Raw genomic sequence first — 23147 nt, forward strand, 5'->3', positions numbered from 1 at the left:
GAACTAATAACAGCTAATGAACATCGTGTATCATCCTACGTTCATGGTGATAGGAGAATCGCACTCACACCATAGGTCTGTTCGTTTTGGTTGCACCGCTGAACTAGTGTAATAAGTTGAAGCGAGAAAACATATTTATTTCGCTTCAACTTATTGTTAGTTCAGTGGTGCAGCGAAAACGAACAGACCTCATATATATTCGAATATTAGGGTTCACCGACGTAATGATGAGTTTGGCGGCATTCCGAGGACAGTCAAATGGGTTAGACTTCGATGCGACAATTCTTGAGTTCGTGAATATATAGTTGTGTGAATATAAATTGTATGATACTCCGTTTTTTCGTTTAATAGATCGTTTCAGTTACTTTTTCCTCCGAATGTGCCAATATCGACGTCTGTTGAAGCGTGATTAAAAATGTCGCGAATGTCGGAGAAAATACGCGAAATTTTAGGCTACGGCGATAGTAAAAAAGTAACTGAGCAAAAGGTAATTACTCGCACCGAGATCATATAATGTTGATAATTATTGTTTGAACGTCTGCGTTTGTAGTCACAAAATTGTGAGAATGATAATGTTATACTAACTTTTGAAAAATCAAAATTTTTATAAGAAATTACATAGTTAAGGGAAAGTACAGTTGATCGAAGATATTCCGTATGTCAAAATCTGTTACATTTTCTTATTTTCTTATTTTCTACAAAGTCTGTTATAATTGATTCTTCATGAAAATCATTTATCTTTCAGAAATGTGTATCAGAACTGTTGAATTTGTACCAGAATAATGAAGCCCTTAAAGAGATCTGTCACCACACGGAACAAAGAAGTTGCAGAATTATCAATTGGTGTTATATTATGCATATTGCTCATAAGCTGGCTCTCAGTGTAAGTATTATGTTAAAATCTACAAGAAATTGCAACTTACATAATTTACTATTATAATTATCTGTCGATAACGTCTATTTGAATAAAAATATAGGAGGCTGATAGACCTGGCAAAGAATCAATTAAGAACAATGAGAGACAAGCTGTCATCAGGCTGATCATCAATACTGTCCGGCATTCGTATGAGAAGTCGACTGAGCTTTTGAAAAGTAACGAGCTAATACCTCTGGTATTACAAATATTAGACTCCCAACTATACATTCACTATCATGACACATACTTGGGAATACTGGTCAAATACATATTGCCTAAGAATATGGATTATAGCGATATCACAGCAAGTCAGTGGAGAGAATTGCTGGTGGTTTGCAAGAAGTTGTATAAAAAAATGCAACCGAAGAAGCATATTGTGTTAGATGCATTGCAGATGATCGTCGAGTATTCCTTCTCGCACACCAACTTGTTGGCTGATGTAAAGGACCTCCCGTTGTTCCTAGGTGTGGTAACTTATTGAACTGCTTCTTCACATTGTTCCACGTCATTTTCAAGGTTACAGAAAACAGAATAATGATATCGTTTAATTTCCTAGAGAACATCTTCGGGGATACGAAGAATACGAACGATGAGCAGTTGATCGAATCTTTCTACAAGCTCGCTAACAATGTGTACAGGCAAATCGCAACAGAATCCCGAATTACACTGTGCAAGTTCAGCGAGACCATACTGATGGATATGCTGCATTTGAATGGCTCCGAGGAGAAGTACAGATTTCTGCTGGTTATCCTACAGATCCATCATCCGGAAGGTATCTCCAAGTGCGACGATGGCGCTTACGCTCACGACTGGAACAAATGGAGGGACTTGCTGGGCAGCATGTACTTGCTCATCCAGGAGAATTGCAAATTGGACGTACAATGGCACGGCTTTGTCCAGTTCGCCAGCGAAGGTATTCTCTCACCGACGCACGTATATTCGCTCGTATCGTTGCCAACATCACATAAAAACATGTGCGATCCTCAGTTGTGAAGCAGATGCTCGACAACGTGGGTAACGTCGCAGTCTTCCCCGACGCGAATTACGGTTTCCCGTCGGCCAAACGCAGACGGATAAACAAGCTGACGAGCATCGTTGATCTGATAACGGAAAGCAATCCCGAGGAAGCGTGGCCTTGGATAAGGATAACGACGGAAACTCTGAAGAAGTACCCGCAGTGCCTCAGATCGCAAGATCTCGCGCCCTTGTTGCAGCATCTGACAGAGCTCGCTCGTCCCTTGTCACGGATAACCGACTTGAATGAATCCATCATGGACAACCTGTACAGATTCGCCACTGTTCTTATGGAGAACGAGATGTCCACCGGGGAGGTGCAGGACGCCACGATACATTGGAGCAAGATCTGGGACATGTTATTGAGGTATGTTTCTTGCATCGTTGATTGATTCTCGTCTCAAAACAGAAACATTATTAGGAACACAATAGTTTTAATAATAATTTCTTTTCGACTGAATTTTCTGTACCAACAATTCCCCATATTACTTCAAACTTTCCCGTATCAATTAAATTTCCTATATTATTCATAATAGAAAACTTATCTTTCCCATTGCCTTGTTTAGTCTTTGAAAAGACCAATTGCAACATCGTCAACCCTAGGTGGAGATTTCTAAGAAGACCGTGTCATTTTAGATCTTTGGGAACGAATCAGAACGAGGAATCAGGCCACGCGCTGGCCCGCTGTTTCATAAAGCACAACAGAATGCCGAATGCAAACGCCTTCCTCAGACTGTACCTGACCAGGACGATCCGCTGGACGCCGAACAACGTGCGTACGCTTCTGCTGCTGTGCAGGCGCGTCTCCTTACCGGAGGACGCGTCCGCGTCGGTCCTCTATCCGTCGCCCTCGTCGACGCCGATCTGCGACAGAACGCGCCTCCTGGAATGGTTGCTGAGCGCCGCACCCTGGCAGAAGCTGGCCCGACTGCCCGTCGTAATCGACGATATCTGCGTTCTTTCGGTGGATCTCGTCCTGAGCTCTCGCTGCCGGCAGAACATCAGGTCAGACCTCGTGTCAGACTTGGGTGATCCGAAATGTTTGCGGAACCATGAAGAGACGCGCAGAGTCGTCTCAGCGCCGCGGGATGTTTATCCGACGGACCTCTCGCGACTCTGCTACTCGTTTTTGGCTTTCAAGGCGGAGTTGTTGGCGTGCACAAAGGACGAGCGCGTTGAAACGGCACCCGGAACGATCACCGGCCCTGTCCCGTACGTGCAGGAGACGCTCGGCTTCCTGAAGCAGCAACTGAACGACTTTCTCCAAGAGGAGGGCTCCAACGCCGAAGTCTACGTCGTTCTGACGAAGCTCGCGCTCCTGGCCAGATTGCTGTCTACTCTGATGCAACTGGCCGTTCTGACGGAGGATTGTCCGCTGATCGACGTACTGGAGAAGCACCTGGCGAGCAGCTTCCAGACCTTGGCGAGCATCAGCTCCAAGTGCAAATTCTCGTATCTACTGAACGTGATCAAGGCGCTGAGCGCACTCTACGGAGGCGCGTACGGCACGAGTGTCGCCAAGATAATCGTCTCAACGTCGACGGGAAACATGCTGAGGAACATATTCGAATTGTTGAACGTCAATGACACCGACATGGCCGATTACCAGCGTGGCTCCGAGTATTACGACGATCCCAGCGCTTTCCAGCAGAGACGACGATCCGTCGGTAATGCGAAGACGCCGTCGTCTGCTGCTGCTGCTCCTCGCGAAGGCATGATCCGCCTGTGGGTGGTCGAGGCCCTAACGTCTTTTTGCGCGTTGCACGTCGGCATGGGCGACCATCCGGACGCGCTGCAGATCAAGATAATGAAGAACTTCTTGCTCACGTGGCAGGACTGCGCGAACCCCGTCGAGCTGGGGATGTCCTTGACGATCTTGGAGTCGTTCGCTGGACACGAGCAGAGCGAGATTCACTGGAAACACGCGGACGAGTCGCTGGAGTTTCTTCTGAAGGTCTGCCGGAAGCCCAAGGACGGGGTGTCGGTGCGCAGGCTGCTGGGTCTCCTGCCGTTTTTCTTCGAGTACGCGCCGAGGAGGATCATCGAGACGTTGTCGGCGTTCTTCATGCACGCTCGCGAGCGGAACTGCGGCGTGTCCGTCCACGCTGACTACATGAGGTGCATCTGCGCCGTCGTACGGATCGATCCGGGCTTCTCGTGGAGCTCCGACCCTTCGGCGGAGGTCACGATGATGCTGGACAGCGTCCTCGACTACATCGGCCATCCGTCCTTCGTGCTGCGCGCGCAGGCGGTGCGATGCCTGCAGGAGTTCATGTCCCTCGGCGACGTCGCTTACATGTGGAAGAAGTGGATGTTCATCAAGGTGGAAGAGACGGTGCTCAAGTTGCTCGAGGTGGACGAGCAGGCGAGCTCGGATTCGCGAAGGTATACTTATTAAAACGGAATGCATGAAGAGCCGAATAATTGTAAAGAGCGAAGACGATATTACGTTACGTCTGTACGTCCGTCAAGCGTTCTTTCGTTGCTTTCGTTAATTCGCATCTTTGTGGAGCAGCTGCCTGAAGACGCGCCAGCTGGAAGACGAGAGGGAGACCAAGACGGCCACTTCGTTGATGGCTTTGGCTTCCGTGGCGTGTATCAGCGGAGTTCTCCAAGGCCGTGCTTTGAGCGTCATGCTGGAGCTGACGGTGAATAGAGAAGTGAAGGCGCAGAAAGTGCAGAAGGTCCTCTCGGCGGCGATGCAGCAGACCATGTACACTTCGCTGATCGAAGACAATCTGAACTACTTGTTGACGTTTTGGCACGACGCTGGGTATCCATTGCAAACGTTCCCGTGGACGCTCACAGGTAACGACCGAGATCGGTTAGAAAGGTTTAAAAAAAAAAGAAGGAGCTGGGTAGGTTATGAGGTCGCTAAAAACGAGACGTTGCTTGTCGACAGGATGCGGGAGCGTGGCCGAGTTCTTCGAGAGACACGTCAACCGTATAGTTCCTCTTCTTCTTCGCACCTCGGGCCTCAGCAAAGCCGTGTCCTTTTGCGACGACGCCGGGGTAGCGTTCGCCGACGTCTTCGAAGATATCTTCCCGGCCTGCTTCGTCTGGATGATATCCCGCGTATGCAACCCAGCCTCGGTCGACGGCGTCGCCGTTCAGACGCTGAAGAAGCTGCAGGGGAGCACCGACGAGTTCGCGTCGACACGCAATTTGACCCGCCTGCTCGCCGACCAGCTGAAGGACGTTTTCGTGGACCTGGTGCAACGGCTGCATGACGAGAAACACTTCAAGCTTATGTTCTCCTTCGGAAGCGCGGTGTACTTCCCGGAGGACGACCCGCCGCACTTCTCCGCGGCCATGCTGGATCAGTGCTTCGGTCACCTGGAGCAAAGATACCTGATGAAGCCGTTGACGCGTCTGCTGGTCGAAGAGCAACCGGCGGTGCTGCAGAGGACGCTGCTGCAGCTGGCGAGCGCCGTGCACTCGTCGCGCTCCTGCGAGCGTAAGCTGAAGAGGCTGCACCAGTACGTGTACTTCTGCCACAAGCTGACGCGAAATCTCGGGAAGCCGTGCTTCGACAAGATGGCCGCGTTCTTGGTGAGAGACGTGTGCTACAGCCTGTTGCACTTTACTGGGAGCGACGAGACTCTGTCCGCGGCCTGTTGCAAGTTTCTGGACTTGTTTCTCAGACAAGCACTGCCGACGAGGGCCGCAGAGGTCCGGGATGTTCTCAGGTTCGTCGTGGCGAACCTGATCGGCCTGGCGCAGAGCGCGAGCAGCGCCGAAGTCGCTCTGGGCCTGCTTAAGTTCCTCATAGTGGAGCAGAGGGAAGTTCTGCACGAGTCCGTCGCGAAACTCAGCTCGTTTCCCAACCTCGGGATCTTCCGGGAGGTAAGGGAGGCTCACGAAGGCGTCAGGTACGCGGACGGGGCGGTGTGTCTCGAGGAAGAGCTGGAGCGTTTCCTCGAAGCCATAAGCGACGAGAACGCCGAGTGCACGCTTGAGGACCTCGTGAATTTGACGCAGCAGCTATCGACGCGGAAGAAGGAGTTGAAGGAGCTGCACCGGAGGCTGGAGAGACCGTATCCTGAGGGTGGCGTCAATATTTTGCATCAAGTGATATTTAAGTGAGCGCCATTATCCCGATTGTTATTTAATTTTCTTCCTCTTTTTACTTATTTTTTTATCCCCCCTCCCCCCTCCTCTCTCTTTCTCTCTCTTTCCCTCTCTTTCCTTGCGGTTATCTCCGCAAAGCCCGAGAAAATATCCCGCAAACTTGTTTTTCACAGACTGATGAAGCTGACGGAATCATCGAACACGCGCATTTCGATGGAAGCCACGAGGTGTCTTGGCGAGTTCGGCCCGACGGACTCCACGGTGGTCTCGCAGCCATCCGAAAGTCCGGTGCGCGAAGCGGACCACGTGATAGAAGTTTTGACGTACCGATCCGTCGCGATGTTGACAAGCTTCCTGGCGGAGAGTGCGGTGGACCTGCGCAAGGTTTCTTTTCGATTGAAGGCGCAAGGCATGGATCACGATTAAGTCGATAAACGCCCAACGTATTCGTTCCAGGTCAGCGCCGACGCTCTTTATACGATGTTCTCCACCACCTACGGCAAGAAACTGTCTGATCCTGAGTACATGAAGGACCTGTCGAACATTTACGATAAATGCGCGCCCCTGAAACTAGAGTACATCCGACCGTTCCTCCACAGCCGTGTCGTCGCGAACAAATGCTTCTCCGTGAACTTCACGAGATTCCGGACCATCATGGAGCCGCGTAACTCACTGTGGACCATCAAGAACGGCGAGAGCTACGCCGAATGGATCATTAAGGTCACCTGCGGTGTCGCCGAGTGTTTTGCGGACTCCTACCTGGACAGCTTCCTGCCTGTCTGCCGGCTCAGCGTCAAGTTCTGTGAGCTGATCCTGCCGAGGATCATCTTCCTCATCATCGAACGGTGCGAGAACCTCATCAACACCCTGTGCGACTGCATCAATCAGTTCTTCAGGTACCGAGCACAGTCTCTGAATGATATCTAAACGATACTCAACGTTTGTTATCGGGCGATTCGACGATTTTGAACAAATCCCGTAGTAGAGATTGATCGATAAAATTGAAGGCTTGATTTGGCAGGTATCACTTCGCGATCGACCAAGAGGCCGGGGCCGCTCGCTGCGACCGCAATATCGTGCGCCGCATGCTGCACGTGGTGAACCACGTGCGAACGCAGCTGCCGGACAACGTGAGCCTGAAGCTCGACTACGTCTACCTCGCGCGAGCGGCGCACGAGTGCTCCGCTTACTACACGGCCCTGCTGTTCGTGCAGTTGGCCTGCGAGTCCTTCTCCACAGATTACCCCAACTTCAGCAGCGACCCGAAGATCGACTACATCTACGAGCACCAGCCGCAGCTCGGCCGCGTGCTGCAGGACATCATGCAGGACACTTATCTGAATATCAGCGACCCCGACGCGATATGCGGCGCCGGCTCGTCCTATCTGGTCGACCACAACTCCAGGATGCAGTACTACGCACGCACCAATAGCTGGGACAAGGTCATGCTGGCGCAGGACATTGAGCTGTCGTACGGCAACCCGCTGGCCCCCAAGGAGATGTCGAACGCGCTGCACCGCTCCGGCCTGCAGTTCCTCCAGTGGCAGTTTCTCAGGGGTGACCTGGACGAGAAGTTCGGCTACGAGTGCGCCTGGCGACTCGGCGACTGGGGTCTGCTGGTCAACGATACCGCCACGAGTTACAACAACTCGACGCTGGAGTCCCTGGAGAACTCGTTTTATCAGCACCATTACCACGCCCTGAAGTGCTTCCACGAAGACGACCGGAGGGGAACGGAGAGAGCGCTCGAGTGCGCTCGTAGAAGCGTAATCAGTTCCCTGAGAGTCATCAGTCTGGAGAGCAGCAAGACCGTCAACGAGAAGCTGTCCCAGCTGCGGCTGCTACGCGAGATCGAGCAGCTGAGCGGCCTCACCGATTCGCGGACGTACCCAGAAGTATTGCAGCGCTGGGACGAGCACGAGATACTGAACGGTCAGTTCGAGTACGTGGAGCCGATCCTGCAACAGCGTATCATCATGTTCCGGATCAAGGAGTCCCTGAAGACGGACCCGAACATACAGGAGGCGTTCTTCACGACCTGCCTGGACCTGGCGATGGTAGCCGAGTGTCAGGGTAACTTCCCGGTCGCCGCCAGGGCGCTGGGCGTCTTGGCGAAACACCAGGACCTGTCGGAGGACTTCCAGAACCAACTGCTCTATCAGGAATCTCTCCTCGCGTGGATGACGCGCGACCAGAAGATAGCGCGCCGTTTGTTGCGCGACCTGATCGAGAAGAGGAACATGAAAGCGAGTTTAAAAGCGAAGGCTCTTCGGGTTTACGGCGATTGGATGGCGGAGACCAAGTCGGAGAACCCGCAGGCGGTGATACAAAAGTATTACCTGGAGTCGATCAAGAGTCTTGAGACCAGCGACGCTATCGACGAACGGACGCCTGATGTTGTGAAAAACTTGAACGACACGCAGGTAAAGACGCACAGTGCACAGTATTCGAGCTTCTCGGTCACAGGCGGTACATCGGGAACGTGAAGAAGGATGTTGATGTCATTCTCGTTAGTTCTATCTCGTAGATGAGCGAAGCCAAAGTACGCCTAACTATGGATATTCTTGGACGTTTTCGTCTTTAAATACAAGTGTTTAATCTTGAAGCAGAAAATATTTGTACGTATTTGATGTATGTACGTATATCGTGCGATGAAATTGTGAATATTCACACTTAGAACAAAAAGACCAAAACGACAAGAATGTCCAGAGTTCGATACGTGTCCAGGCATTGGTACTTTAATCTTGTGCAAACGTGAATATCGCAGGTCGCACTGGCGCGTTTCGCAGACGCGCAGTACGAGCAGATCAGCGACTACATGAGATCCTCGGCGTACGAGTCCCTCAAGGAGTACGCCCGCTCTGCGGTCAAAGTGAACACCGCGCAGATGAACCAAGACCTTAAACGCGCTGTGGTACTCAGCCAGAGGCAGTCGACGAACGATGAGGCCGAGCTGGAGAGTATCAAACGGGAGAGACGCAACTACCTGTCGCAGGCCTTCAAGTACTACCTGAGGACTCTGCAGAGCAGCGAGGAACACAATCTCCTCATCTTCCGGCTAGTGTCGCTCTGGCTGGACAACATGTTCGGCGAGGAAGTGAACGAGTTCCTGAATGAGCTGGACACCGTGCCATCTTTCAAGTTCGTCCCGCTGGTGCCGCAACTGGCTGCTCATATCAGCAACGATCTGAAAAACGGATTCTCCGCGAAGATCTTCGACATTCTCCTGCGTTGCGCCCGGGAACACCCGTATCACACGCTGCCGGTGGTGCTGGCTCTGAAAAATTTGCATACCGACAACGAGTTCGACTCGAATATTGTGACGAAGAAGGAGGAACGTCGCGTGTTGGGCGCCAAGGAGCTTCTCAAACGATTGGCCAAACTCCCACAGGTGTCGCCGATTATCTACGAAATGGAGATCCTGTCGAGGGCCTTGGTGAGTCTGGCCTATTGGCAGCCAAAGGGCAACGGCCAGCCTGGGAAACGCCAGCAGATACCGCTGGACCAGCCGATCCTCGGGGTATTCTTCTCAATCATATTTTCAAGATTCTTGCCCCGGAAGAGTAGTAGAGTTGATCATTGTTATTTAAAATGATTATTTTCCAGATCAAGAACCTGAATAACGTCCTCTTGCCGACTTTGAGCTTGCCTGTGAAACCATCCTGTAAATACAGCGACGAAGTAATCGGCGTGAAGTCGTATCAGAACATTTGCGAATTCGTCGGCGGCATAAACGCCCCGAAGAAGATAATCTGCGTCGGCACCGACGGCGTACTGCGCCGGCAGTTGGTCAAGGGCAAGGACGACCTCAGGCAAGACGCGGTGATGCAGCAGGTGTTCACCGTGATAAACACGCTGTTGAGAACGTGCAAGGAGACCAAGCGGCGGAACCTACGGATCAGAACGTACAAGGTGGTGCCGCTAACGCAAAGGTCGGGCGTGTTGGAGTGGTGCGACAACACAGTGCCGATCGCGATGGTCTTGTTGGGCAACCCAAACACTCCTGGTTTGCACAAGAAGTACTACCCGCGCGACATGAGCGCAGAAGCGGCGAAGAACAAGCTGAGAAACGTCGAAAAAGAATCGAACGAGGTGACTTGATGATACTCTTGGACAAGGACAACGGCTGTTCTTTGCATTAGCGTTGTCCTTTATGCCGAGCCAAAAATTATATATTTTTTAAACCCTTAATTTTTTTCAATCTTTTTAACATTAAAGGGTCGCCACAGACCCGGAAAATGAATGTTGTAATTTACGTTGTCTGTCGTTATGCAGGTGAAGCTGAATGTATTCCTCAAGTGCTGCAAACATATGAGACCGGCATTCCAGCACTTCTTCGAGGAGAAGTATCTGTCGCCCGAGAACTGGGTCGAGAGGACCCTCACGTACACGCGCAGCGTCGCCACCACGTCCATCGCGGGCTACATTTTGGGTTTGGGCGACAGACACCTGAGTAACATCCTTATCGACGAACGGACCGCCGAGGTGGTTCACATTGACTTCGGAATAGCCTTTGAGCAGGGCAAGATCCTGCCCATTCGGGAAACGATTCCTTTCAGGTAGAACCATCACTGTATGTCGATCGTTGGCTTGCACGGAATTGCTTCAATATATTACATAGTATATAAAATTTTATATAAAATGCCTCTGAAACCTTATATTTCAAGTTTACAGCATCTTCAGATGCATTTCATGTTCCAAGATAATCAAGATGTTTTATACTCGATAACGTAGCACGATAAAATTCTGAATTACTATTGCAGGGGTTATTGATGTTCGTGTGATTTAAGTATTGAAGTATATTGTTGGTTTCGTTGCAGACTAACCAGGGATATCGAGGTTGCCATGGGTGCATCCGGCATCGAGGGTACTATGAGACGCAGCTGCGAGGTGACCATGACGATGTTGCGCGACCAAAAGCAGATCATCATCACTCTCCTGCAAGTTCTGCTCTACGATCCGCTGTTCACCTGGGCCATCACGCCCGAGAAGGCGTGCAAGATGCAGAGCGTGGTCGTGAAAGGCTTCTCCGAGCGCGGACGTGGTAAAAGAAATTGATTTTTAAATCTTAGAACTAATTGGAGTCGTTGATATTTCGCTATTGTTACTGTTGGTAGAAACGAATTGATAACTGATTATCGCTTACTTAAGTGCCCGTGGAGACCAATAAAATCGCTAAGAGAGCTCTCCTGAGGATCGAACAGAAGCTGCAGGGGACAGAGGACGGTTTGGTGTCCAGCGTGTCGGGCCAGGTGGAGAGGCTCCTACAGGAAGCCCGGGACCCCGCGAATTTGTGCCGTGTTTATTACGGTTGGCAACCGTACTTGTAAATATTTTGCATTTTTTTATACCGGATGTATTACTTTTACCATGTAGCTTAATTTATACTTACCAACTATACGTTTATACTTTTCTTAAATAAAATAAAAAGTTCGTTAATTCTGATTTTTTTTTTCTTTTTTATTTACGTTGGCAAGATCCGCCGATATCGAGATACATGTCTCACACATGAGTCGATAAATCGAAGTCTCGAGAGCGTCGATATGTCAGTCGAAACTGTTTCTTCGGATGACACGCGAGGTATTTCGCTCGTTGACAAAAACTGGTTCTGCAAATCGGAGACATTGGTTTGTTCTTAAGATAATATCTAGCCAATGAAACGACTTTGTATTTTTTGCTGGAAAGCGACCAGAGCAAACCGATGTCTCCTATTTGCAAAAACGAATGCCAAATATCAAGTTCATCTTGAGATGCTCGGTAGCTTATGAAATAAGCCGTACAGCATCTGAAGAAACATGAACTTACGACGATCTTAAATATAACATCCGACTATGAATATCGCTCTAAGACATATTTATCACTCATTACTACCTAAGTTTTAATTACTTAATAGTAAAAAAGCGCCAGATTACAAATAATTTGTTAAGTATCGTTCTTCACATGCAACGAAAGAAACGAATAAAAGGATATGTGAAGCAGGCCTTACGTTTCAAACGTTTCGCGCATGCGCGAGGCGCGCCGCACTGACGCCTCTTCGCGGCCATTTGTGGCGGTCAGTACGTTAACAGCCGTGGTGGCAGTTGGTCGATTAGTTAATTGTGCGCGCCATGCCTACCATCGCGTAAACACAGCGTCGCGACGTCACAAACGCGATTTCATCTCTCTCTCTCTCTCTCTCTCTCTGGATAAAACGCGACGTCGCGCGTCACGTTTCGCATCGTAGTGCGCTCTCACGTTCGGTTATGCCGTGCGCGTAAAATCGGCGAGAAGATTAAAATGTCGCTGCACTTGGCTGACCGAAATCTGCTGACAAACAGGTGAAGATGGAAGATGATGCTGACCTAAGGGAACAATTGTTTCACAACACCGTGCGAGAGAGCATCGTGAGTATTTAGATTAATCATAACAAATAGAGAACGTGAATCAATCGTCATCGTCGTATTGACGTACGTTCGCGTCTCATGCTTGAAATCGCAGTCCGTTTTGTCTCCGTGAAGTCGGCTTTCCTGCACGATAATCGCGCGAAAACGGGCGAGGGTTGGAGATTTGAGGCGGCAGGGACTCGCCTCTCGCAAAATTGTGGTTATTCTGTAGAGATTCGCGCGAAAATGGGTCGTGAAGTGTGAAGTTCGCGATACAGGAGACTCGTCTGACATACGGTCGAATTTCCCTGCGCTATGCGCTCGCGAAAACGAGCCTTATCGCGCGCTGCGAGCGGTGACGCCTCGTTGTCACGGAAAATCCGACGACGTGTCGACATGGATTTAATCTGCATGTTTGTTTATTTTAACGAAGAACGAACGAGCGTTTGTCCTCTGTTCCGATTGTTGAATACGAAGCGTCGAAATTCCACGTTTGCGATGTTTCAGCACGACCTCACGAGCACTTTAATTTCTCGTAACGTATGACTTTGAACGTTTGATAAGTTTTTTTCCAAGCGAAACAAACGTGATTGTTAGATTGTGAGAGAGACAGAGAGAAAAAGAGAGAAGTCGGTGATACATCTCGTCCTCGGCCTCGTTGTCAGTGCGATGCCTTCTCTTCGTGACGAGCGACGAGAGATACCCGAGTCGACGTGCGCAAATAATAGGACAAGTTCCGAAGTCGATCGTTGTACATACGGGATCGGTTTATAATTTGTCCTTATTGGGGGGAGGGGGGGGGAGTGGAGTTAGCTTAATTACACATAATATATTTAGATCGAGAAGTTAATCGTGATTACAAGATGTAAAAACGATAATTTGGTACTTGTACAATGTCCTGAAATTTGTCTAAATCTGTCTTCTTTCTAAGCGGATGAATAAATGAATTTCTACGATGAATTCGATTAGAAATGCGGTAAAAAGTTCAAGGAGGAGCAGTGAGTAATAAATTGATGATTACTTGCAAAATATTAGTGATGTAATTACAGGCGGATATGCATCAACTGTCAAAATAAAAGGTATTATTGTGATTTCAGACAAACTCGAATTTTCGAATAAACAAACAAACGAATATAGAACCAAGTATTGTTATATATGTGTGTGTGTGTGTGTGTGTGTGTTATCCAATTAGCCATACAGAATGTTCCAGAATTCAAATGCAGCCGAATTTAACAAAAAAACGTTGTGAAAGTTTCTCATATACGTGGTAAATTGACGTTGTACTCAACGTTGCATATTTTTGCAGTTAATACCGGAGTCGCGAACGCGCGATAAAGTTCGGAATATAACGAAGTGTTATCATTCGTCAGTCTATTATTTTTCTACAATTTCCGACGAGTTCTACTCATTTTTCATAGTTTATTTCTTAACGACGGTCGACATCAGATCGATATCTCCAGGAAAATTGACCGCGAAACGGTCAACGAATTTTCGCGGACGGAAAAAGTCCGCGGAACCTTGTCGAATTTACCTCCCGCATTTTTCGATCCTTCCCCGGAGTTACATCTTGATATTCCCATCCGGGATATCCTCGCCTTCCTCCGTCGCCGTCGTCCGCAAGTCGGGAACTACCCGCAGGAATTTCAAACGCGAGAACACCGCGACACGCCTCGGGTGCGTTCACCTTGTGTTTCGCAAATGCAACCGCGCCAACGTAGGATGCGTTTTTCTTAGCGGCAGACGCAGTCTTCGTTTTGCGGATTTCTCGACGCCGAGAAACCGGTCGTCGCCGGTCGGCGACTCGCCGCCGACGACGACTTGCAACAGCCATGAACAAAGTATCTAGGAGGCGAGAGCGATAAGAGAGAGAGAGAGAAAGAGAGAGAGAAGATCGGCTGATTCCTCCTCGGGCTCAGAAGTCGCGATCTTCCATATATCCCTCTCGATTGATAGAGAGAAGAAAGTGCGTGTAGGCAGCGCAAGCATTACGTACAAATGTTACGTTACGACGTCAAATGTATCTCCACGAGGAAACAATTATTATGACGGAAGTCACTTATTATCGGATTTCACGGAAGAAGAAGCATCAGAGAAGCGTAGAATTATAATTACCTGTGATTACGTTCGGGCGTTCTAAGAATTACCAGCCCAATTCTGACTTCACACAACGATTGCTGAAACACATGTTTATCAGTTTTCGTATCGGTTTCATTCTCCTTTCCCGCCTCTTTTTTGTTTTTTCTTTTTTGGCACGCGTTATTCCTAGATCTACGGACTTTTACCTCCTTGGAAAGTTTACCGTGAAAGCACGTTCCACTTCTTTCCGCGTCTCGACTAGTAATCCGTCGTGATTTAATTGTTTTGTGCAGTCCCTGCGTTCCGTTTAACTCTTTTAACCGATATACGCACGAAGGCAATTATCGCGCTCGAAGCGAAGAGAAAAAGAAGGCGGACAGATGTAAAGATGTTCATTGTGAATGATCTTCTGACGCACAAGAGAAACGCGTGCGTGCCTAAAGAGTCATTTAAAAATTAACAAAAGAAACGAGAGACGACGTATCATGAAATGTTCAAGGATGAATTTATCCTCCTCGGCTGGCGAAATAAATATGCCAATTACACCGTATTAATTTTACTTTGTGTTAAGGACGAGAAACGAAGAAGGATGATGATTTTGGGATCATGGGACGATGAGTTGAATATAGTTAAAGGAAATATATTGCAGAAGTTTGGAAAGAGAGAGGAAAAAGAGAGGGAAGAAATGAAGCTAGTGATAAAAAATGTTTTAAAGTCACGACGATTTCAAACTCCGACCTAGAAGAGCCCAGTGTCCTTACGCATACGGAGAACGAATCACACGTGATGGCTTGAAAGAAAAAAATCAACTAACGAGCGAGAGATGATCTATTCGCAAGTTCGTAAGCCGAAGTAAAAACTGTCGTAACTAGAGCGCGTAAGCTAGGCTGCGGCATCCGGCGCCTCTCGTCGGTATCGGTCACTTTATCGAAAAGATACCGTTGTGCACAACAGCAGAGAGGAATCGACAGGTGGCGAGACTAAATCGCGAAGACAGAGTGCGGACGAGATCTGAAAGAAGTGACGTGTCATTCGGTCAGTTGCTGTTGCAGGCAGTTTGATCGATAATGAGATGCGGCGAGAGAGGTGGCGGGAGATAAGAAACTGCTCGGCAACGTGCTCGGCAGAGCGGGGTCAATGATCAAAAATGACGAGCGATAACGGTAGTCCAGCTATCTCCTTCTTTTATCATCGGCCGTGGAGCCTGGCGGCGCTCGCCGATCGTAAACTTCGCAAGATCACTCGATGGTTCGGCGACAGGACGAGTATTTTCCAACTGTGTCTGCGGTTACGATTATTTTTCAGTTACGGTCGCTTCTAGACGACAGATTTTTCCGGAGGGTGACCGAAAAAAAAAATACCGTAGCTGTAACACGTGCGGTTCTTTTTTCATTTCTTCACGAGGAGAAAAAGTAATCGGCTGAATTAACGGTGAAAGGAACGAGAACGGAATGCGTTTTCGTTGAAGGAAACAGAATTTCTTATGAGCCAAATTTAATTTTTCAAACGCATTCAGTTCGTTTATTGTCACGTTAATTTAACCATTTTCCTTTCTGTTTAATGTTTCTATAGTTTCCAAAAACTCCGAAGACCCCGATTTTTTTCATTTTTCCGCGGATTTCTTCGGTTTCTATTTAAAGAATAGAAACATTCGTTTAGAAAAATTCATGTATGTTTGGTTAAAATCTGCCACGTTAATTTTTTTCATAAAGAAGATGAGAAAAGCCAAAAAATTCGCGGAAAAGTGGGGAAAAAATTATTTTTCCGAACTTTTAAAATTACAGATATTTCACTCTATCCCACATCTACACAAGATGATTTTAAAGCACGTATGATCAGAAGCTGAAAAGTTGTTCGTTACTTATAACACCGTTAATTTTTACTCCTTTTTTCAACAATAACATTTAATAACGATGTGCATGATGTTATCTTTATTAATGACGATAACGATAAAGTAGTTACATCTTCTGGGCAACGGTAACAAATGTAATCGTTAGTTTGCACACGTACAATAATAATTTCCCGTTACTCGTTACTTTTAAAAAGTAACGCGGATTTCTTCGGTTTCTATTTTGAGAATAGAAACATCGTTTAGAAAATTATAATAAGGAAGTAATGCGTTACTTTTAAAAAGTAACGCATTACTTTCTAACTCTATAAAAACTCTATAAAAACATGTAAATGTTACGATGTACATTCGGTCACAGAACGGTTGCAACAGTTTTTTTCTTACATACTTAAGAACACACAAAAGATGCGACGAAGCGAACCTATGAATCACGAACATGCGCAATAGATCGTCAGCAGCTATCAAAATTAGATATGTATATATTTAAATTATATGTGTATATGTAATTTTGATAACTGTGTGACTATCTATTGCGCATGTTCGTAAATCACAGGTTCGCTTCGTCGTATTTTTTGTGCGTGCGTAACATGTAAAAAAAAAAACACTGTTGCAACCGCCCGGTGATCGATTGTACGTATAGATAAAAGAAAAAATTGTAACGTCGTATGAAATTTTTTTTTTTAATAATTGTGGTATGCATGCATGAATAGCTATGCATGTAGACATAATATTTTACAGGTTTGAAAAGTGTAGGTAACGCGTAACTTGTTACGAGTAAAAAGTAACGCATTACTGCCAACTCTGTCAAGAAGTACCCCCCCCCCCTCATGTATCTTCGATCATTTTATCTCGACACTCTTCCGCGACAAGACGCATTCTAGAAGAGAGTCGATTTATGCAGAAGCAGACAGGTCGCGTACAGGTCGCCACGCGGAAACGGCGAGCGAGTCAGCGCTGTTTACGATCAATCGATCAATTGGAATCGCGGATTCAGCTTTCGGATCCAGGTCGACGTGTCCGACACCACTTTGTCGATTAGACATCTCCTCGCTTATCCCCGCGCGCACTCCTGAACTCTGGGACTCTTTTTTTAGACCGCCCTGTCGGCCCCATCGGGACCGGAGAGCTTTCGTACATTGTTCTCGCCTCTCGCGTAGGCGCACGCTCTCGCATTTATCCCGCTTTCATCCGACCTATTCTCAGCTTTCAGCCGGGAAACTCTTGCCAGCCGCGCAGCCGAGAATGTCGTGCCAGGCACACCCGGCACTATTTATCTGTAATTATACGCGCGCCATTACAACGCGCCAGGGCGAATTAATATGTCGATTATGTGTGTACATGTTACGCGCCGCGTACGCGCAACGGCGAGGAGGACACACGCGGACACAAACAAAAAGCAAGCGTGAGGTACGGGCGAACAGACGGACAAATGAATAATGTAACAGCTGAATAAGCGCGAAATATCGACCGGGAACGGGTGAATTAATAAATGAAAGGTAAAACGTAGGCAGGCTAACGGAGGGCAGAGCTTCTTCGCAGCGTGGTCGCGCGATTCACGACCCGTCACTTATTCGAAAGAAGCATTGTTGCGAGGTCGATCGCACGAGTATGCTGAATCAAAGCGCTCTCCATCGAAGATCGCTGAATTTTCACAGTAATCGCCAGACGTGAGGAGAAATTTCGCCGGCGATTCCCGCGATCGATCAGACGCGGATATACGGGGGCGAGAGACGTTCGTCGACGAGGCGGAGATAGCAGAGAGACACGTTTGAGGATTAAATCTCTCTCTGTCTCGCGTGAGGCTTCACGTTTACACGAGACCAGATCGTGCTTTCCGGCATCGTAGGTATTCGGCTGTGACGAGCGGCAAATGGAATTAACGTCGTTTACGTAACGCGGCGATGTCTCGATGAAGATTAGTGCCAGCGTCAGTTTTCGATTACCGCAAGTCCGAAAGTTAGCACGTCGAATGCCGCGGCGGCCACCGGCGATCGGCGATTCTATGACTATTGCGTCTTGTTAAGAATGTATTTTGCCCAAACAGAAATCAAAATAGTGGAAAAATTACGAATGATTTTGATCTATGTTGCATTGAAAAGTGACAACCAAAGCTTGACGGTAATTCAGAGTCTGGGTCAAAAGTTATTCCACTTTGAAGGAAGTTACAAGGTGAATTGAGTTTGATAAGAATTCGATGAAACTCGTACTTGTACTGCGTACATTGCACATTGAAATGTTATATATTATCTCTCATTGCTCGTGCACTTTGAAAAAGTTTTAGCCATTCGAGAGCTGAGATATCTATAATTACAGTTGACACTTTTTAGAGTAGAGACTGTGATTAGCGTGGTATTTTTATTTTCTATTTCTATTATCTTCGGAACTAAAAGTGAGATTTTAATGAAAAACTACTATGATATTGAAGTCTAATGCCTAAACGTCATATAAAAATTTCAAAGTTATTGACCATTTTGTTTTGAAAATATAGCTGTATAAAATTCACAACTTATAATGATATTCGAAATATATATACATATACACATATTTAAACACTTATATACTTCTTTCTATTACCTGTGCATTTCTATTAGATCAAATGATACGTTAATATAGCATTAGTCGTCGTCATCGGACGAAACTGCGCGGTCATATTTAATTGACTATATTTTAGAATAAATAAATATTACGTGTATACATTTTGATCAAGAAACGGAAGGGACTTTTGCACAGATCATCCGACGCACATTCGGGTTTTCCGCGAGAAATCGAAGCGGTGAATATCGACGGTGGAATATGCACGCGCTCGGCCCATTGTTGACACGTAATTGCCACCCGCGCGCGTGTCAACTGGCTGATTGACTGTGCGATTAACTCGCGCGCCTCTGTGTGTTTGCAGATATTCCTGCTGCTCTTCCTGCTACTGTATATCACGAGTCACGCGCTGATCGAGCGTTTCAGACGGCGCGATCGCGAGGACTATCTCTCAGTGGACGAGGATGAAGCCACCGTGTACAAAATCAGTCACAGTCTCTGCACGGTCGCGCTGGCGGTTTCTATCGGCGCTACACTCCTCCTTCCGGTGTCGATCGCCAGCAACGAGGTGCTCATCCTCTACCCGAACAGCTACTACGTCAAGTGGCTCAACAGCTCCCTCATCCAAGGTAGATCGGCAAGTCTGATCGGATCGGAGTGACTTTTGTGTTAAAATTAACAAAATTCCGATAAAATGTCCTTATTTCCTTATCGTCCGAATATTGTCTTACCGTCTCTCTCACTCTGTCCTCTTCACCGGCAGGTCTGTGGAATCTCGTGTTCCTGTTCTCCAACGTATCGCTCTTCGTGTTTCTGCCCTTCGCGTACCTCTTCACGGAGTCGGAAGGTTTCATGGGCCACAAAAAGGTAAGGCGGGGCCGACTTAGCATTAATTAACATGGTGCGGTAATGCGATGCTGCGCCCCTTCCGTTTCGCTTCACTGAAGTAATCACTGAAGTAATCCCGGCCGTAGGGCGTGATGGCGAGGGTGTACGAGACACTGACTGTTCTCTTTCTGCTGGGCACTCTCGTACTAGGAATGACGTACGTGCTATCTGCCCTCCTAGACTATCAAAACTCGAGTTTGCACACATTGCTCAGTAAGTACACACGCACGTCTTGTAGGGATTTAACATGAAGACGCGTGGCGATCAAACTAACCCGCGTAAACGAGTCGAGTGTTTCTTGTTCTCGTCGGCGACATTTTTGTTTTTCTTTCGAACCTAGCGTCGGTAGCTCGAGAATCTCGGCTGTTGAAACAGCGGTTGATTTATTCCTCGAAAAAGTCACGCGTCCGCTTACGGGCTTAAACCTGTCTCGAGGTTTTCGAATTCTTGCCGCGGTAATAAAGATAACGACAATCAGATAAAATGGAATGGTTGAATTATCTCACGATTTTGAAAAAAAAAAAAAAAAGCGACTGCTCTTTGTTTCGTGGAAGCTGGACTTTCTCTCGTGAGAAAATCGTCGAATTCGCGAACAACGCGCGATAGATTACTCGGCTCGGCGCGAGTGAAGTGTGAGTTTCGATTGAACCTCAAACGCCGTTTCTTCGCGCAGATTTATGGAGTTACTATTTGCCTTTCCTGTACTCCTGCGTCTCGTTCGTCGGCGTTGTGATGTTGTTACGTGAGTATCCCCGTGAGCTATCGCTCGTTATCGTAATCAACGTAACAGCCTGGTATCAGACGCCAGTATTTCGTAGAATTATCGATCGATTAATCCTCGACGTCCTCTCACTTCCACAGTATGTACTCCCGTGGGATTCGTGCGACTGTTCGGTGTCGTCGGATCTTTTCTGGTTAAGCCTCAGTTTCTGAAGAACTTGGACGAAGAGTTCTACGCTTACAGGCTGGAGGAGGATTGCATCCGCCGGCGGTAAGCGCTCTCTTCCTCGAGACGCTCGCGTCTTCATAGACAGTCCGGCGCGATAATTCAGCGCGTGCATTCAGTTTGCAGCATGTGAAAGCGACTGGCAAGTCGTACGTGTCACCGGTGCCGATGTCTCCGCCGGGTTGCGGCTCGTTGACGGAGGAGGACGAGCCGTTGCTGAGCGTGAATCCGAGTCTGATGTGTCTCAGGAATGGTGCTTTGCAGAAAGGCCTCGCCGAGAGGCTAGAAGACATTCAGAGACAACGGCAGCTGTTGGACCGGCAGAGGAGCACGTGGTGGGTCAGGCGTACGCTGTTCTACCCGCTGGCGATGCTGGCTCTGCTTGTCTTGTCTACCGCCACCGCTCTGCTGGCAGTGCAGAACACACTGGAGCTGCTGATAGGCATTAAAGCGCTGCCTCTGAGCACAAGGGTACGTGGTGATTTCACGTCTGAAATACAAAGGGGAAGATCAAGTTCCGATACCAATTTTCCCACTTCCCTATTTCGCTCTTAACATTTTTCTTCTCAACGTTCGGGTGAAACGAGATAACGAGCGTGATTCGCCACTCAGAAAGAAATATTAGATATCTCTCAATTATTAACATTCGAAGATAGTCGGGAGTCTTTGGAATTCTTGTGAGAGATGATAATGACCGAGTGATCGCGCTCGCTTCACAGCAATTTACACTCGGCATCAGTTCACTGTCGAAGCTCGGACCCATCGGAGCGACGATTGAAGTGGCGGTGATTCTGTACTTGGCCGTGACCAGCGCGATCGGCTTGTACGCGCTGCCAGGCGTGAGAAGGGTACAGCCGAAGTTGCACTCGACGCAGCTCACTCATCTCATCGCGAATTGCGCCCTCCTGCTCGTTCTCAGCTCAGCGTTACCGCTGTTATCGCGAATACTAGGTGAGTATCGTGTGAGATTCTCCTCTTCTACGTCCTTCTCGCGAATATGAATGTCACTCCAGCTTTCTCCTTGCGTGCTCTTCAGGAATGACGAACTTTGATCTGCTCGGTGACTTCGGGCGCATCGAGTGGCTGGGCAACTTCAAGCTCGTGCTTCTCTACAATCTGATCTTCGCGACCGCGGCGATCGGTTGCCTGGCCACCAAGTTCAGCGCTACCGTGCGCAAGGAGATCTACGCCCGGCTGAGGAGCAGCCTGCTCGGCATTTTCAGAACGGACGCGAAGAGAGGCTTGTCAGGGATGTTTTCTACAAAGGAAGATTAGACTGATTTAGATTGTAATTAATAAGCGGAGAGAGATGAGACGCCGGGACCTTGCGAAAGTTTTCCTGGTTTGCGAAAGATATACTTGTAGGGAATTACAAGATGTTTCTCGCGACTCAAGTCGGAGAGCTCCCGACACGCGCGGTGTGAGACTCCGGAAGGGTGCTGACGCGAAGGACCACCGCGGATGATCGTCGCGGATGCTCCTCGATCATTTTCTTGAATGATACTTCTCGATCGCTCGCGGAAATATTCACTCCGGAAACTCCTCGTCCGCGCGCGAGTTTCCCCGACGAAGCTATAATTACGACGTCGAGAATTCCGATTGATTCACTGAGAGAGAGAGAGAGATTCAATTCTTGAATCCGTATTACGTCTCGAAACTAGTTTCGATGGAAACGCGATTAAGTACAAGTCTTGGTCGGTTAGATCGTTCGCGCGTTTAAGCCTCGGGCGATCTTCGCCCAGACTGTTGGATATTCCCCATTGATTTATATTCGGCCACAAAGGCCACGACGTCTGGAATCCTGAAATTCGGAATCTCGCGGCCGAGAGAATTTCGTTCGGCAATCCCCGTTCGTGTCTGCGCGCGAACTCCCTCATCTCGATATCCCCGGAGTTCTTCTCCCGCGCGTTCGAATCCGCAGCCGATCCAAAAAGCTGTTATCACATTCGACAGCCAACGAAACTTTCGTAAGAGCCTAAAGTTTGTCGTTTAAAAACGATCAAGCAAATGTTATAGCAATTTTTTGGTCGTTACAATAACAACATGCGAGGCCAGTTAGGACATGTCAGACGAGGATGTGACAGGGATGTCACGTCCGTGATGCGTATAAGCCTTATATACGATACACTTTTTTCTTCTTTTCTTTTTTTTTTATTTATTACGTTATGTTACTCTTACTAGTTTTAAGTATATTATAGCTGAGTCGAGCTGTAATCAGCTCGTCGTGGAAGCGGACGTGTGTATGTTGTAATATGGAAGAATCGATTCATACGCGTTGCCGAAACGTACGACTTCGAATACGCACCCAATGAGCGCATATGCGGGATGATGCCCACCAAAGAAATTTCAATACCGACGTGGACGATTCTGCGAGGGGAATCGTCGTCGGTAGACGAACATTTGAACTCGGTCTATCAAATTTTACGATTTTCGGTCTCTCGTTACGATTAAAAAAATTATATATATATGCATATACTCATATATATATATATG

General features: G+C 47.8%; 2 protein-coding genes across 2 annotated transcripts; both read left to right on the plus strand.

Annotated features, from left to right (window-relative positions):
• Window positions 1–227: 227 nt before the first annotated feature.
• Window positions 228–11446, plus strand: LOC106743590 (serine-protein kinase ATM). Its single transcript, XM_014617591.1, has 16 exons — window positions 228–487; window positions 746–883; window positions 978–1380; window positions 1473–1829; window positions 1904–2297; window positions 2567–4315; window positions 4446–4738; window positions 4833–6012; window positions 6175–6385; window positions 6458–6897; window positions 7023–8424; window positions 8769–9521; window positions 9608–10093; window positions 10277–10560; window positions 10822–11045; window positions 11153–11446. Exons 1-16 carry the CDS (start codon window positions 416–418, stop codon window positions 11329–11331), a joined length of 8565 nt encoding a protein of 2854 aa, XP_014473077.1. The 5' UTR covers window positions 228–415; the 3' UTR covers window positions 11332–11446.
• Window positions 11447–12072: 626 nt separating this feature from the next.
• Window positions 12073–23146, plus strand: LOC106743620 (protein LMBR1L). The gene is made up of 9 exons (XM_014617633.1): window positions 12073–12384; window positions 19185–19449; window positions 19584–19687; window positions 19795–19921; window positions 20382–20450; window positions 20570–20699; window positions 20774–21125; window positions 21374–21605; window positions 21691–23146. The coding sequence occupies exons 1-9, from the start codon at window positions 12325–12327 to the stop codon at window positions 21927–21929; spliced, it is 1578 nt and encodes a 525-aa protein (XP_014473119.1). The 5' UTR covers window positions 12073–12324; the 3' UTR covers window positions 21930–23146.
• The last annotated feature ends 1 nt before the right edge of the window (window position 23147 follows it).

This window comes from Dinoponera quadriceps, unplaced genomic scaffold (genome assembly GCF_001313825.1).
Source record: "Dinoponera quadriceps isolate SergipeBrazil2010 unplaced genomic scaffold, ASM131382v1 scaffold9, whole genome shotgun sequence".
NCBI lineage: Eukaryota > Metazoa > Arthropoda > Insecta > Hymenoptera > Formicidae > Dinoponera > Dinoponera quadriceps.